Here is a 16,774-nt window from a genome sequence, read left to right as displayed (position 1 = left end):
GTCCTCGCTGACACAACGTCCAATGTCCACCTCCTTTGAGGTTCAACGTCCCCGCTGACACACCACCTGATGTCTGTCTGTTATGAATTATTTTGAAGATGCTCGAACCGACTATCATGTTCTTTAAAAAAAATTGAAATTTATAGCTCAAAATTCAAATCGCTTATTCAAAAGTAATCAAATCAAATCAAACCAAAATGGACAAATAGATTAGGTAAATATAGCACTAATTATTTGATATGTGTTAGACACGTCTTTATTCCTATAATCAAAATTAACTTAAATATTAATTCTATTTTGTCTTGAAATAATTGAAGGAAGGTGTGTGACCGACATGCCTAACTTGTCTGGCCGGGAATACCTTCGAGTGTCAAACGTCATAATCGTGCTTGATTTTCACACGACTAACTTATTCGCTAGGTTTGAACAAGTGCTGCACAATCGTTAATTCGCTACTAAAAGAATGCAGTTGTGACATCAAACACGTGCACTTTGCAAGCGTATCTTGACCTCGAGCAGCATTGAAACTACTAACGATTTCAAATTTTAGGTCATTACCCGAGAAAGAAACAAAAAACTAACAAAACCCCATTACATTTTATTACGTTCACAAACCTCTACACAAATTACGACAATACAAGAAAAACATTTGCAAACTCAACAATACAACACAACACAACGTCCACAAACCCTAAACCCTAAACCCTAATTCTTAATGTTATTCTCTCCGAACACTCAAACATTTCCACAAACCCTAAACCCTAATTAAACACGAATTCTTAATATTATTATCTCCAAACACCAAAACATTTCCCCTATCCCATCTTAGGGTATTTTAGGGTTTCTTTCTAGGGGTTTTTAGGGTTATTTATCAGCGATTTAGCTGTGCCACCGCAAGCCAGCGCCTTGGTCGGAATCCTCCCGACCTTTTCGACCCCTTCCGCGAACACGACCCCCATCCCCATATGCAAATGCGGTTCAATATGGCAATGAAACGCCCAAACCCCGGGATTATCAGCCACAAATCTGATCGCCGTCCACCCATATGGAAATATCACCACCGTGTTCCTCAACGGCGGGTTTTTCAAGTTCAACGACGACTCCTCCTCCGCCGAGAATTTCCCGTCTCCGTAACCCAAAACCCAAAAATCATGGCCGTGCAAATGCCATGGATGAGTCTCGCTAAGATTCTCCTTCATCATATTAGCGTTTTGTAGAATCACATCGACAACTTCCCCAATTTTGAATTGGTACACTCCATTCCCTATCCTCGTTTTCTCGTTCGTTGGCGGCGTGTCGATGTCATAGTCCTCCGGGAACACTTCCGGCGGCGGATTCTGGTCAAAGGCGTGGAGTAAATTGTATTTCATGGCACCGAGATAGGGCGTCGGCGGGAGGGCTAAGGAGACATCGTTGATGGCCCACTTGACGTAGCCGTTGATTACATTCTGAGTGTTGAGGAGAAAGATCCTACGGTTGAATTTAACCGGCGGCTTAGGGCTGCCCATAGCGGCGGTGATTCTATAAGTGAAGTTTTTGCTCCGGTCAAAGTCATCCCAGGCGGGGGTTTCCGGCGGCGGAGAAGTGGGTAATTTCGAGACGGAATTGGGTAGGTAGTTGAGGAGGGTCAGTCCCGGCGGCGTGTTGGGATGCCTAGCGCGGGTGCCGACGGAGACCCAGTAGTTCTCCGATGGGTTTTGGTCGGTGGTGATGAGGACGGAGTAGGACTCGCCGGAATAAATGTCGATGTCGGAAGTGTAAAATGGTTGGACGTAATTACCGTCGGCTTCTACCACCAACAATTGGTGATTCTGAAGAACAACAAAAAATTATTAAAAAAATAATATCTAAATAATTATACTTTGAAAATTTTAAAATTAAATTTTTAACAAAACTTAAAAATTTTATTTGAATAAATTAAAAAAAATTAAAAAATTGAGTAAATAAAAATATATTATTTAAAATGTTTGGATATATNCTTGTGATAAATTATTTGTGTGTATGATTGAACAATTCTGTCCCACATTACTTTTTCGTTAATAATTATATGATATTTTTTTTTTAAATAAAAACATTATAATATTATTAATATTTTCTTTAAAAAAAAAATAATTTATGTACTTACCCTCTTAATTTTATGAAATTAATTCCCACAAAAATAATGTTTTTTTTTTCTTCATATAAACTTAGATAATAATTTTAATAATAATAATAATAATAAAATAATTTATGTACTTACCCTCTTAATTTTATTAAATTGATTCTAAAAATCCCACAAAAATAATGTTTTTTTTTTCATATAAACTTAGATAATAATTTTAATATTAATAATTTTTTTTTAAAAATAATTTATGTAATTACCATCTTAATTTTATGAAATTAATTCTTAAAAAAATCCCACAAAAATAATATATATATTTTTTCATATAAACTTAGATAATAATTTTAATATTAATAATTTTTTTTAAATAAATAATTTATGTACTTACCCTCGTAATTTTATGAAATTAATTCTTAAAAAAATCCCACAAAATAATGTTTTTTCTTTCATATAAACTTAATAATCTTTTTAAAAAAATAATTTATGTAATTACCCTCTTAATTTTATGAAATTAATTCTTAAAAAAAAATCCCACAAAAATAATGTTTTTTTTTCATAGAAACTTAGATAATAATTTTAGTAATTTAATTTAAAATTGATAAAATTTATACTAATTAAAGAAAATGTCACTAAACCCTAAATCTTTTATTTTTTATTTTTTAAAAATAATTATAAATTAATTTTTAAAATGAATATAATTAAAGGAGAAAAAAAAAAAAAACATTGGGACAAGACATGCTAGGAATCCCAAGGTTGGGAGATAAGTTCTACATTAGGAAGGGACAATTTTTGTTTTTAATTTTTACTATTTAATTATTTTCCTTAAATATGACATCTTATCTTTTTTCAACTCTAAACATTATATTAAAATTTTGTAAAAAATTAATAAAATAATAATAATTACGTAACTATATGTCATTATTGAAATATTTTATTAATTAATTATGTAATTAAAAATAATGAAAAATAAAAATAAATGAATAATCATCTGAATTAATTGAATTGGAATTTATATATGAATGAATTTGATGTTGAACCCTTTAATTTACGTACCCCAATGGCAAAGTTGAGGGCAGCTAAAGCAGTGGTACTTGCAATTCTTATCCTGTAAGTCTTCTTGGGGCTAACATGGAAGATATAAGGTGCGCACGATTCACTTCCTTTTAGTTTACATGGCTCCAAATTACTGTCGTATTTAGCTGCAATTGAACAATCGAACTGCCCTCTTCCATTTAAGAGTATGGTCTGAATAAAGAACAAAAAAGGATATGTTTAGATCTAGATTGAGTCGTTTAATTTACTTAGAGATATAAATTCTTAATTAATAATTAATTACCTGCGGCTCACCGATCCAACGGATAGGTTTGGAGCTAAGACCAACTTCTTGTTTATGAATACTTTGATGCCACCAATCACTGAGTAACAAGTTGATTTCTCCGTCGTAATGGAATGGCTCTTTTTTTCCTTGTGGAGGATCCACTATCAAAGATCCATATAACCCGGCCGATCTTTGCATTCCCAAATGCCCATGATAGAAAAACGTCCCAGGCTGCAAAAACAACTCGAAAAAAATCATCATCCACTAAACATTGCATTCCAACAAAAAAAAAAAAAGCTATATAGTGCATCCTCAAATCTTACGTTATCAACAGTGAAATTGTAGAAGAACGTTTCTCCTGGGTTAATAGCACACTGGGAGATGGAAGCAGTGCCATCAGCCCATGGAGTTCCTCGTTGCAAAATTCCATGCCAGTGAATAACAACACCTTCAGTGTGGAGCTTATTAGTCAGCTCAACAACAACAGAATCGCCAGCGTTGGCTCGAATCGTAGGTCCAGGAAACTGGCCGTTGATTCCCATAACGATATTTTCATTACAATCAGGAGCCCAAAACATGTACTCGACTTCCCATTTGTAGTGTCGAATTTGGGAACCCTCGCTCGAAATCCCGAACCCTAAGATCAAACCAAAGAAGAATAAGACGAGGAAGTTAGGCTCCCTAGCTTTTCCCATCTCAAGCATAAGCAATGAGTGAAAAAACTAAAGAAGAAAGAAAGTGGAATTTTTGGTGGGGAGTTAGCACTAGAGTTTGCCTCCTTTTTATAACGAAAATTTTACAGTTTTACATTTGTTTTTTCTACCACGGTAAAAAATAAAGAAATCCAAAACAAAAAACATTAATTAATTTCTTTTTATTTATTAATATTGGAGATAATTTGTTATTTAAATTATAATTTAAAATCGGAATTTTAAAAAAATATGGGCATAAAAAGTGAAAAGAAAAAAGTGTAAACTGAAAAGTAAGGATGTCAGGATAAGAAAAAGTATTTATCTTTTTACTATTTACTTTTTACTTTTCACTCAAAAATCTGTCTCTAAATCGTGCAACACTTTGACTAACATTTATTTTCCGTTATTTATTTATTTATTTTTAAAATACCCAATTAAAAAAAAAAATCATTTTCATAAATTTCAATAATTTTTTTTTAATTATTTAATGTTCATATTTAAATTAAGTAACAATGGGTCCCATTTGTTTACATTATTTACATTAATAAATTTTTTAATTTCGTCAAGTATCATGCTTTTATTATTTTATATTTTCGTCCTTATCTTTAAAATATTATTTACTCAAATTTAAAACATGTTTTTTTTTTGGTTTATAATAATATATATATACTTTTAAATTAATAATTAAATAGTTAAAATAACTCGTGAAGTTTTAAACTTTTTATTTTAATATTTCATGGAATGATTTTTTAAAAAAAATGATAAATTGATAGGACATTACATCGTAAAAGCACACAGTAAAAAGTAGAATAGTTAAAAAAATAGAAGTAAAACCTCTCTATATGTTTTATCAAAGTAACTTTAATAAAGTAGTCGTTTGTTACGATCAGTTGATCAGGAGATTAATCAATGCATTTCCTATGACTTACTGATTGTCAAACTATCTTCTTTTTTCATTGTTTTCAACTGTGCGGGTATACAATCACCATAATCAAACCTAGGAATGATCAATATCTGTCTAGTGAACTCATGTGCATGTACATGGATGGTGTACAGTGAAGTAATGCATATCCAATTTTACTCGAGAAAAAAGGAGCCCATGTCAGTCATATAAATTCGCTTCCACTGGAACTTTTTACTTTTAGAAAGAGTAAAAGGTAATATACAGTGTGTAATAGCCGAATAAAATAAAAATAAATAAATAAATAAAAATAGTTATAAAAAAATATACATCAAAATAATAATAATCAATAAATAAATAACTAAAAAGAATTATTTAAAAAATAAAAAATAAAATAAAACTTACCCACCTCTCATCCCAATCCCATTCCCTCTCTTCAACACGCGACCCAATATCACAGTTTCCAAAGAGAACGAAACGTTTCTTGTAAAATTATGGAAACTCTCACTAATAGACACATTTAAAACCGTGAGACCGACCAAGATAGGCCAAATCGGACAATATCTCTGAGTTTATGTTTTTTTTTTTTAAAGTTTAAATTTATACGTTTGATATTTTTAATAGAATTTTTAATAATATATATATATGATAAAAATCTATTTGGCAAGCATCAACCATTCACATGTAAGTTTTAAGGATATACCCCACACAAACAATGAGGACCCTTTTAAGAAAACAAAATTGGGACCACGACATTTTTATTTTTTTAGGACAAGTGGTTACCATAAATTGACAAAAGAATTTGAACACGTTTTTTTTATTATTAAAAATTAATGTATAATTTGACGTTTTTTTTATAGAGTTTTTAATTATATATATACTAGAAAAATTTGTAACTCGACCCTACATAATAAATTGGGGGACTGTTTAAAAGAAAACAAAATCAGGGTCATGATATCGTTTAATCTTTTAGAACGAGTATCCACTTTGAACATAAGCTCTCGAACGAAAATAGTGTCATTTACTTAAATACCCATACGTGGGTCTCAGCTCTAAAATGATAAAATAAAATTAATAAAATAAAATAAAATAAAATAATAATTGAGTATGGGAAAAAGGGGAAATTGATAGAAATAGAAATTATAAAAAAAAAACATATGAATTCGACATTTACTAAACTCCAAACGTAAGACGACAGCACTTAATCCAAGGCCATAGACCTTACACGATAAGTGCCCTTAATTTTGTGGTAGGACAAGGCACATGGTTGTACCAAGCATATTTTTGGCCTTTACAATTAAGGTCTTTACTATCTTTCTAAAAATCGAAACACGGCTCGTTGAGCTTGAATTGACCTATTATATGTTTCGAGTATGTAAATTTGAAACGTTGAGGGGGTAGAATGCAATTTTTTAAAATATTTCAGTCACTATTTGAGAATCTATGGTTCTTAACGTTTTGCGTCATCTATATCTATATAGATAGATAGAGATATAGATAATTATTGCTTTGGTTCTTTATTTTTCGTCCATGATCGTATTCGAGTGTATATTTGTTGCTTTCTATCTCTTTTCATGGGTATGAAGAGAGATATTGGAAATCTATATTGGAAATCTCTCTTTTCACTCCTCAACAAGTGAAAATAAATACAACTACCCTGTGCAGTTTCCATGGTTTTCGATGTGATGACATCGTCAACCGTACATGGGTGTCTTGCCTTTACGTGAAATATAAGAATAGCACGTGAATTGCGTATTTTAAGAAATACTCAGTGAGTGACCTCACTATTAGGGTCAGGGAATGCAAACACATGCAATCATGAATAGGGTGCTTCCAGTCCGGACAAATTGGATGTGTAGTACTTCCCGACACATGACTCACACGTGTGAGCATAGGCCCACCAAGGGGACTCGCACACCACACCCCCTGGGCCTGCTGGTCGGGCTAGTTGGTTATAATCAGACGTCCAGAGGTATTGAGACCGTCGTGCATCATGTCAAACATGATGATCATCTAATCATCATAGTGTTCGTGTCCGTACACATCATAAAAGGAAAGTATCCACATGCATGTGAACATACAATGTGCATGAGGTCCCTATACTTTTCATCTTAAACCATTCATGCGGCACAACCTCATACATTCCTCGTATATTACCCTAGGTAACATGCATGCATAAGCTTTCATAAATTATATCATTCATAACATTACATAGAGGTTGTGCATCAGAAAACTCTTCATTATCATACGTGTCCTCATATCTCATACATTTAATTGGCAAGCATATTCATGTCATAGTGCAACATGACATTTCAAACATACAAATCGTCATAACGTATCATACCGTCATACATCTCATGTCATCATAGCATATCATAACATAACATATCATCATAGCATAACATATCGTCATAACACATCATATCAAACACATAACACGTGCAGGGGCCACTGGGCACGTGACATCATACACAAGATAAATCTTTTTTTTCCGATTTCAATTGAGTTAAAATTTTGGAAAAAAATTGGTTTGGTTTGCAAGTTGAATTTTTTGTCGGGTCAATCCCACCAACTCAAAAATAGGGTTATAATCCAACTCAAACCGTACCCTACTTTTTAAAATATTAAGAAATTTAATGTTTGTGACCGATGTTAGCAAATATGCATATATTATTAATGTGAATAATTTTTTAAATTATTGAAAAATATCCCGACAACTCAACTCAACCCAACCGAACCTGAAACTAGAAGGTTAGATTATGAACTCTATTTGGGTTATTCGGGTAACCAACAAAAAACTAGAGGATTAGGTTCGGTTGGGCTAGGTTATGAACTCTATTCACGTTACTCATGTAACTAACCTAACGAAACGACAATTTCAAATTGATTCAAAAGATTTTTCCAACTCAACTCGTATGTATCTCTAAAGTTCAATTACCTCTTTCTTACGGTTTTTCTCGTGAAATATTTGTCTTCTTTTATACGTATTTTTTTTCCCTTCTTTTAATTAAAAAAAAAAATTAAAATACCATTTTTACATTTTGTGAGGAAAAAAAAAAAAAAAAAAAAAAACACAACGAATTTTAAGGTTTTGTATTTTTTAAGACAAGAACAAAACACAAGGAAAATGAAGCAAAAGTTGTCACATTCATGTCGGTGTCTCGTGAATTTGAATGCTAAGGACAATCTTCTCTAACCAATCTTGGAAGCATTTGGAAATATCATTTATCTTCATTTTTTTTTCTTTAATAATAAAAAAAAATCTAATATTATATTAACCATCTCACTTTATTATAAAATATCACGATCAATTATACAAATTTAAAATCATTTTATTTTCGTACGACGCTCGAATAAACAAAAGGTACATCAATAATAATAATCATATTCGAATGAGAGTAATTCTATATTAGAATTGAAAAAACGTGCACCTTACTTATCGATGCCTTAGCCTCAGGTGATTTTCTAAGCGGTTTTTTTTTTTTTTTTCGAGAAGCATGTGAGGATAGTTTTCACGGTTCAACAATTTTTTTTAATATTTTGTTATATTTTTAGAACACAGTAGAAATGGAATTCACGTATGTTGATATCGAGCTTATCGGTATGTAAGAATATCGATGAAACCCGAGCAGACCTATGTTTTGAAGTTTGTATAATTTTAATATGTATTTCCAACATTTTAAAGAGAAAATCCGAGCAAACTTCATTTATTTTATTTAAAAATAATCATGTTTCATTGACTTTTACAATTTTTAGCTGACCTGAATCTAGAAAAGTCAAAGTCGAGTCGTCAAACATAGTACCTTAAAATATATATTTGAATTTATTAGTTTATAAGCTTAATAATCGTCTTTTACGGTAATTTCACGTAAATGTTTTTAAAATTCAAAATCATGGTAAAAATTTTTTAAAAATGGAGTTAAAATAATTACCATTTTGAAAAATAAAGAACATAATAATTTACAAATTAGACACATGCGGTAAATAAATTAATTGAAATAATTACTTTGAAAATTACCTCTAAATTAAATATGTCTTATAACATTTTAATTATGTGACTTACTATTATACATATATTTGATTAAATTATAAATTGGTCAAATCGACGTGGTCGGTCGTAGTCTATGACTTCGACCCCTTATTAAATAATTTTTTTCTTTCTTAAATAATATATTTTTTTTATTTTCGAAAACATTAAAAATACTCCTATTAATTCAAATGTTGAACAAAAGTGAACGTGACAGAATACCGTTCTTTTAAACTTAGGTAAGTTTTGAACAGATTGCAGTAGAATTTTATCTTTCATAAACGTTTCAATAGCTACAAAAATTTAAAATTGTTATGTCGTTTTAAGCCACTGACGTATGAGGGTTCTATTTTGTTTTTCTTTTTATTATTTTATTATACCCATTATACCCTTTACGAATATAATAATGCATTATCCACTTGTCACTTGTTGATTGGAGAAATGAGATATAATGTGATAAATAAGATAATTTTGAAAATGATTTAAAAGGTTTTTAAAAACTGTGATTCTAGCTGTAAGGTGTCCTTGGTGCTTCCTTAGTTTAAACATGAAATTCAAATAATTGACTTTGAAAATAATATGATGTGTAATTATGTTTCTAAGATTATTCAATGGATTCAAATTATTAACTCGAGCGGGATGGGGAGAGTACGCAATGTGGCGGCTACGAGAAAGAACGAGAGTAGCATGGTGTGTTTGACTGGGAGGGGCGACATGGGCGTGGGCTTGTGTGATGTCCTGCATTGGTTGGGGAGGAGAACAAACCACCATTTGTAAGGGTGTGGAAACCTTCCCTAGGAGACGTGTTTTAAAGCCTTGAGGGGAAGTCCGAAAGGGAAAGCCCAAAGAGGACAATATTTGCTAGCGGTGGATCTGGGGCGTTACAAATGGTATCAGAGCCAAGACATCGGACGATGTGTCAGCCTTCTCGCTGGAAGGCGGGTAGACACGAGACGATGTGTCAGTAAGGACACTAGGCCCCAAAGGGGGGTGGATTTGGGGGCGGTCCCACATCAATTGGAGGAAGGAAAGAGTGTCAGCGAGAACGTTGGGCTCCGAAGGGGGGTGAATTGTGATGTCCCACATTGGTTGGGGAGGAGAACAAACCACCATTTATAAGGATGTAGAAACCTTCCCCTAGTAGACGTGTTTTAAAGCTTTGAGGGGAAGCCCGAAAGGGAAAGCCCAAAGAGGACAATATCTGCTAGCGGTGGATCTGGGGCGTTACAGCATGTGATGTGGCAATTCTACGATTAAACGTATTTTACTTGAAGCAATTCTACGTCAGGTAACTTTTTTAAAATGCATGTGAGTGAGGAGAATGACTTATGTTGATATGTGAGGATAGTCTTTACTTTTAATCTTTACTCTTAAGAAACGAGTAGTAAGTAACGTGGCCATGTCGCAAAATCGAGCCAAAAAATAACCCAACTCAACCCAAAATGCTATCCGACATAACCAATTAGATTTTTTAAATTTTGGAGTTCGATGTATACCCGTATGGTTACGTGTCAACCAAACCCTAATATGCTTGTACCTCAAATCAAATCATGTGGGTACCAAATTGATAAGGAATTTATGAGAATGATACTAATGGGCAATATTATGAGAAAGAAGTGGCTACCAATTGGCCACTAAGGCCTTTAATTCTTATAAATGGAAGACATTATGAATGTGAAGATACCAAATAAAGTGAAAATATCTTTGTTGGGAGGGGGTTTTCATAATCAACTCCCCACAAAAATATGCAAATATGTAAGGTATTTCATTTTATATTCATTTGTCAAGTAATGCGCCCGATACGTATAATCATTTGCCTCACGGTTTTAAAACGCGTCTGCTAAGGAGAGGTTTTCATACCCTTATAAAGAACGTTTCATTTCCCTCTCCAACCAATGTGAGATCTCACAATCGACCCCTTTAGGTGGCTAGTGTCTGTCGGGGCTCTGATACCATTTTTAACAACCTAAACCCACCGCAAGCACATATTGACTGCTTTGACACGTTACATATTGGTGTCTGCCTCACGGTTCTAAAACGTTAGTTTTAAAAATAATATTTTGTTTATTACTTTAAATCTTTGGAAGTGGTGGAAGGTATAGACTCTTGATATTTTTGAAGATTATGATTCAAGCATTATTATTTTGGATTTGCCACTTTGAAAAAATATTATGGTGGTGATTTTAAATATAAATATTTGGATCTCATGTTTTTCACGTTGCAATGTTAAAAAAAAAAGTAAATCCATTAGACATCGTCATGAGTTAGTGTATAGTTGGTCGATCATGTGTTGCTCGTTCACTCGAACCAACTTAGGTACCCGGCCATAATTGGCACAGTTTTGCAATGAGTTAATTGTCCACTTTAATCGAAATATGATTTAGGTCCCACGTGCTTTAGAATATTAGAACTTCTATGTTGTGTCGGCATATTTTGGCTCGTTGGTGAGCTACTTGCTGAGCATTATGGTCAAATTCGGGCAAGATACGTACTTGACTTTCACGTAACAACAAGGTTAGAACGGTCCAAGCCCACCGCTAGCAGATATTGTCCTCTTTGAGCTTTTCCTTTTGGGCTTCCCCTTAAGGTTTTTAAAACGCGTCTACTAGGGAGAGGTTTTCATAGCCTTACAAACGGTGCTTCTTTCTCCTCCGCAACCGATGTGGGATCTCACAGTCCACCCCCTTCATGGCCCAACGTCCTCGTTGGTACTCGTTCATTTCTCCAATCAATGTGAGACCCCCACCAAATTCACCCCGTCCTTAATAACACACTGCCTCGTGTCTACTCCCTTTCGGGAAACAACCTCCTCACTGGTACATTGCCTGGTGTCTGGCTCTATTATCATTTGTAACGTCCCAAGCCCATCGCTAGCAGATATTGCCCTCTTTGGACTTTCCCTTTCGGCCTTCCCTTCAAGATTTTTAAAACGCATCTGTTAGGGAGAGGTTTCCACATCACAGTCCACCCCCTTTCAGGGCTCTCCAACCGATGTGGGATCTCACAGTCCACCCCCCTTCAGGGCCCAACACCACATCACAGTCCACCCCCCTTCAGGGCTCTCCAACCGATGTGGGATCCCACCCCCTTCAGGGCCCAACATCCTTGCTAGCACTCGTTCCTTTCTCCAATCAATGTGGGACCCCCACCACACCACATGTCTAACTCTGATATCATTTGTAACGGCCCAAGCCCACCACTAGCAAATATTGTCCTCTTTAGGCTTTCCCTTTCGAGCTTTTCTTCAAGATTTTTAAACGCGTTTGCTAGAGAGAGGTTTACACACCCTTATAAATTATGTTTTGTTCTCCTCTCCAACTGATGCAGGATCTCACATATGCTCTTTTCTTTTCGATCTTTATGACAATAAATTTTTAAGTCAAATAGAAACCGCTAATATAATGTCTAAAACGATGTCCCGGTCGAGATTGATTCCTTTAAACGCTATACAGAGAAGTTGAGATACAAAATACAGAGAGGTGTAAAAGGAGTGTCTCAAACAGAAGGGCCAGATCTGAGCACTCTCTCTAGTTTCTCAGCCTTGGTGTAATCCTTTTGATTGAGAGGCCCAGCAGGGAATGGAGTTATTTCCACAGTAAGATGTGGGGTTGGAAGCTCATCAAACAGAGCTCTCACATTGTTGCAGCAAACACTCTCCCCATGAGCACTTTCCCTCCTGATTTGACAACCCTACCAATGACAAACCAAGCGATGTTTATAACAATGAAACCACGTCTCCTATGTCGTAATGTCTTCGAGAATCATGAAACGAAACGAAACGAAAAGGAAATGGCTTGCGTGTGTGAAGAGTGAACGGTGTAGATACCAGACATCACATTATATAGAAAGGAAGGAATGGATTTACAACCTTGTGGGAAGTGGCGTCGATGAAGTGATCGTCATCGGAAAGGAGGGATGCGATGGCTTTAAGAAGGCGTCGTCCTTCGGATTTCGAAGGTACCCGGTAGTTCCTTCTGAGGGTACCCTTTGTGGTAGGATGCCATTTACTCACTAGTTTCCTTTTATCAACTGCTTCATCCACTGCCAATAAAAACAAGAAAGTGGAATGTTCATTCACTGTAAAATTCTTGATGATATGTAATAGCTTAAGCCCACTACTACCAGATATTGTTCTCTTTGGGCTTTCTCTTCTGGACTTCCCCTCAAGGTTTTTAAAACGCGTCTATTGTGGAGAGAGTCTAGCACTACTCCGACCAGTGTCTCGCACCGTCCGGTGACTAGCTCTAATACCATTTATAACAGCCCAAGTCCACCGCTAGCAAATATTGTCTTCTTTGGGCTTCCCCTCAAGGTTTTAAAATGTATCTACTATGGAGACGGTCTAGCCCTACTCCAACCAGTGTCTCGCACTGTCCAGTGACTGCCTCTAATATCATTTGTAACCGCCTAAGTCCACCGCGAGCAGACGAGCAGATATGACTTTTCCTTTCGAGCTTCCCCTCAAGGTTTTTAAAACGCATATGCTAGGAAGAGGTTTCCAAACCCTTATAATGAATGTTTCGTTCCCCTCTTCAACCAATGTTGAATCTCACAATAAAGGGGACATCCAATAAAATTGAAACGATACAAAGAAGATTAGCATGACCCCTACGGAAGGATGACACGCACAAATCAAAAAATGGTATCAGAGCCAGACACTGGGTGGTGAGCCAACGAAGATGCCAGGCCCCGAAAGAAGGTGGATTGTGAGATCCCACATTGGTTGGAGAGGAGAACAAATCATTCCTTATAAGGGCGTGGAAACCTCTTCCTAGCATGCGCGTCTTAAAAACCTTGAAGGAAAGCCCAAAAGGGAAAACTCAAAGAAGACAATATCTGCTAGCAACAACCATAATTCTTGCTCTAGTGTCATTTAACAGAGAAAATGGTGCAACATCACAAAGTCCCATAATGATATGACCCTTTCGTTGATAATTGACATAACAAGTTCAGTTTACATCCAATGGATATTAGTTATTGTAGATCAACCACGAACATGAATGACCATACCAAACTCTAGGATATAAGATCAAACACATTATTAAAAGCAGGATTGAAATGTAGCAGCAGCTTAAAACTGCAATGAACATTTCAACTCAAAAACATTGCACACAAGGATCATTTAGAATTGTAGATGGGCTACAAGCCTACCATTCCAGACACTCCTTTTAGTAGGATATAGATATCACATTCATATAATGAGATATTACAAAAAGGAAACTATAAACAAGAACGTCCTATCAAATAGAGTTACAAAGCATAGCTTCCAGCCTAACATTCAATGTAGAAATGATCGAATTCTTCAGTTCATGATATTAACATAACAAGTTTTGCTGAATTTAGTGTGTTCATAAGTTCATAGATCAATCAATGAGCAAGAGAGCTTAAGTCCCACAAACCTGGCTTTCCTCTTACAACTTCCAACCACTTAGAAAACCCCAAATCACTGATAATTTCCCCATCGGAGAATTCCAAATCTGGAGAAGAAAAACAATCATAAACACAAGATTTCCAAATAAAAACATTCAACAGCCTAGAAATGAAGAAACACAGATGACGAACACAACCTGAAACAAGTGGATTAGATTGAGATCCAGCCAAACCAACTCTAAGAAGGGCATAGAAGATGCAAACTCTACCAGCCCACAAAATCGGCGCCTCGATTAAAGAAGCGTGAGCGACGATCGACGAATTGAGCCTGTTGGAGCGGGATTTACTGAATCTTTTGTGGAAAATGATGAATGTTTTGAAGGAATTTTTGGATTCGCGTCCAAAATCAGGGAAAAGGGTTTTGGGAAGAAGATTGATCGAATCGAAATTGTGTAAGTTGAAGCGGAAGGAGGTGAATTGGTAAGGCGAAGGGAGAGTGGTTTGAACGAGAGAGTGAAGCATTCTTGAGTTGCAGGCTGAAGAAACTGTAATCGACGAAGAGCGCGAGAGAGACGAGACTGTGAAGCTCTTTAGCTCTAAAACGACGTCGTTTACATTTTTTGTAAATATTTCTATTCCTTTGAGAAATTATATTAAATGTCCTATTAAGTTTTTTTTATTAAATAATTTACAAAAATTTGACGTCATTAATAAAAAAATCTCTTAGATTAAGAATTAATATAAAAAAAAAATAGATTTTAAAAAGACTAAATTAAATGGATGTTTAATAGATTTATTTATTCATTTTTTAAAACTAATAAAAATAATTCTCTTTTTTTTAGTTATGATATATAACTAATGTGAATCTAATGTAATTAATTGAAAAATATTATTTTTTAAAATTATGACGTAAGAAATCCAAATGAATATCATAATATCATGAGCTATATTAATATTTCTTATATTAATTAATTAATTTAGTTTTTTTTTTTTTTTTTTTTTTTTTTTTTTTTTTTTTTNAGGAGATATTTGGATAGAAGACAATTGGGCTTCATGGGCCTAATTATTGGGCTTCAAATTTAGGTACAACTCTCTCCTTAATTTCTAGGTTCTATTTATTAATTAAATAAATATATATTTCTCAGTAAAAAAATTATATTAAAAATAAATAGACGAATTTATATATAATTCATGGTCTTTTACCGACAAAAAAAGATTACTCGAGTTCAGTAATATTTGAGCATGAGGATTTGAATTTTTTGTTTATTGACTTTTTGGTTAGTGGTGTTCATATGACTTGATATCCCAACCAGTCCGAACTACTCAACCCAAACCATAAAGGTTGGGTTTAATTAATTTTTTTTTTCGGTTTGGGTTAGGTTGAATTTATGAAAAATAAAAAATTTTGTTCGGTCTGCGAGTTAACCTTTAAAATAAAGTTATAACTCTACTCTATTTTTTTTATAAAAAAAAATTAAGAATATTTAGTGTATATAACTGATGTTAGTAATGTGCTGTGACTCGTAAATGTTTGATATTTAAAATTAGAATTTTTGGATAAAGAGTCCATTAATAATTAGGGTTAATTATTGGTTGAAAATTATGAAGGAGAAGATGGTCCATGTATTTAAAGAGAGATTATGAAAGAGTAGCCTTTTTCGTCTAGAAATTGTAAAACTAACCTATTTTACAGATTTATAGGTGGGCCCATTTCTATTAATTCTCATTTTTGCCCCTACCCATTCTATATATTCCATTTATTTTTTAATACTTTAGTTTTATTATTATTAATTAATTAATTAATTAAGTAATTAATTAATGAACAATGTGGGCTAAGCTTAGAGTGGGGATAGAAAGGATAATAGATTAAAGAAATTGGAGATATTGTTCATCATCGTTACTTATCATCAAATTCTCGAGTTTCGAATCCATTATCAACGTCCGTCCACAACTTAAAATATGTTGTTCGGGAGCTCGGGAGCTGAAATGCTCCATGTTCGAGTTTTGAATTAGGGTTTTGAATCTTCAACATTTAATTGTTTCAGCATCTTGTGTGACGTGACCATGTTACTTATTCTGTTTGAATGTTTTCTCAAGGTCAGTCATATTTTGTTCTTATTCACATTTTTTTAAAAAAAAAAAATTCTTCGAAAATCACCATCACCCAACATAAGAACTTCAAAATTGAACGTGTTTAGCTCGGAGGCAATTCTATATTGGGTGAGTTCTTAAAATTTTGTAAAACAGCAGGTGAGTAAAGACAAAATATGTTAAAATCACTCGTGTTGGTTTGTAGGGATGGTTTTTGCTCTTATAAGCAGTTCAAGATAAGTAGCTAACGTGATCGTGTCACACGAGATGTACG

General features: G+C 34.1%; 2 protein-coding genes and 1 non-coding gene across 3 annotated transcripts; 1 reads left to right on the top strand and 2 right to left on the bottom strand.

Annotated features, from left to right (window-relative positions):
* Positions 1–578: 578 nt before the first annotated feature.
* On the bottom strand, positions 579–4,171 carry LOC111793728 (L-ascorbate oxidase). Its single transcript, XM_023675748.1, has 4 exons — positions 3,743–4,171; positions 3,438–3,650; positions 3,155–3,346; positions 579–1,811 (listed from the first exon to the last, which is right to left on the bottom strand). The coding sequence occupies exons 1-4, from the start codon at positions 4,121–4,123 to the stop codon at positions 849–851; spliced, it is 1,749 nt and encodes a 582-aa protein (XP_023531516.1). The 5' UTR covers positions 4,124–4,171; the 3' UTR covers positions 579–848.
* An 8,239-nt stretch (positions 4,172–12,410) lies between these two features.
* LOC111794024 lies at positions 12,411–15,024 on the bottom strand. The gene is made up of 4 exons (XM_023676129.1): positions 14,607–15,024; positions 14,439–14,516; positions 12,908–13,080; positions 12,411–12,729 (listed from the first exon to the last, which is right to left on the bottom strand). Exons 1-4 carry the CDS (start codon positions 14,929–14,931, stop codon positions 12,535–12,537), a joined length of 771 nt encoding a protein of 256 aa, XP_023531897.1. The 5' UTR covers positions 14,932–15,024; the 3' UTR covers positions 12,411–12,534.
* On the top strand, positions 13,586–13,693 carry LOC111794155. Its single transcript, XR_002815046.1, has one exon. It is a non-coding gene; the product is annotated as a U6 spliceosomal RNA (small nuclear RNA).
* Positions 15,025–16,774: the final 1,750 nt, after the last annotated feature.

This window comes from Cucurbita pepo, chromosome LG04 (assembly GCF_002806865.2).
Source record: "Cucurbita pepo subsp. pepo cultivar mu-cu-16 chromosome LG04, ASM280686v2, whole genome shotgun sequence".
Classification (NCBI taxonomy): domain Eukaryota; kingdom Viridiplantae; phylum Streptophyta; class Magnoliopsida; order Cucurbitales; family Cucurbitaceae; genus Cucurbita; species Cucurbita pepo.
The sequence above is the reverse complement of the archived record's forward strand: the minus strand, read 5'-3'. Positions and strand labels throughout refer to the sequence as shown.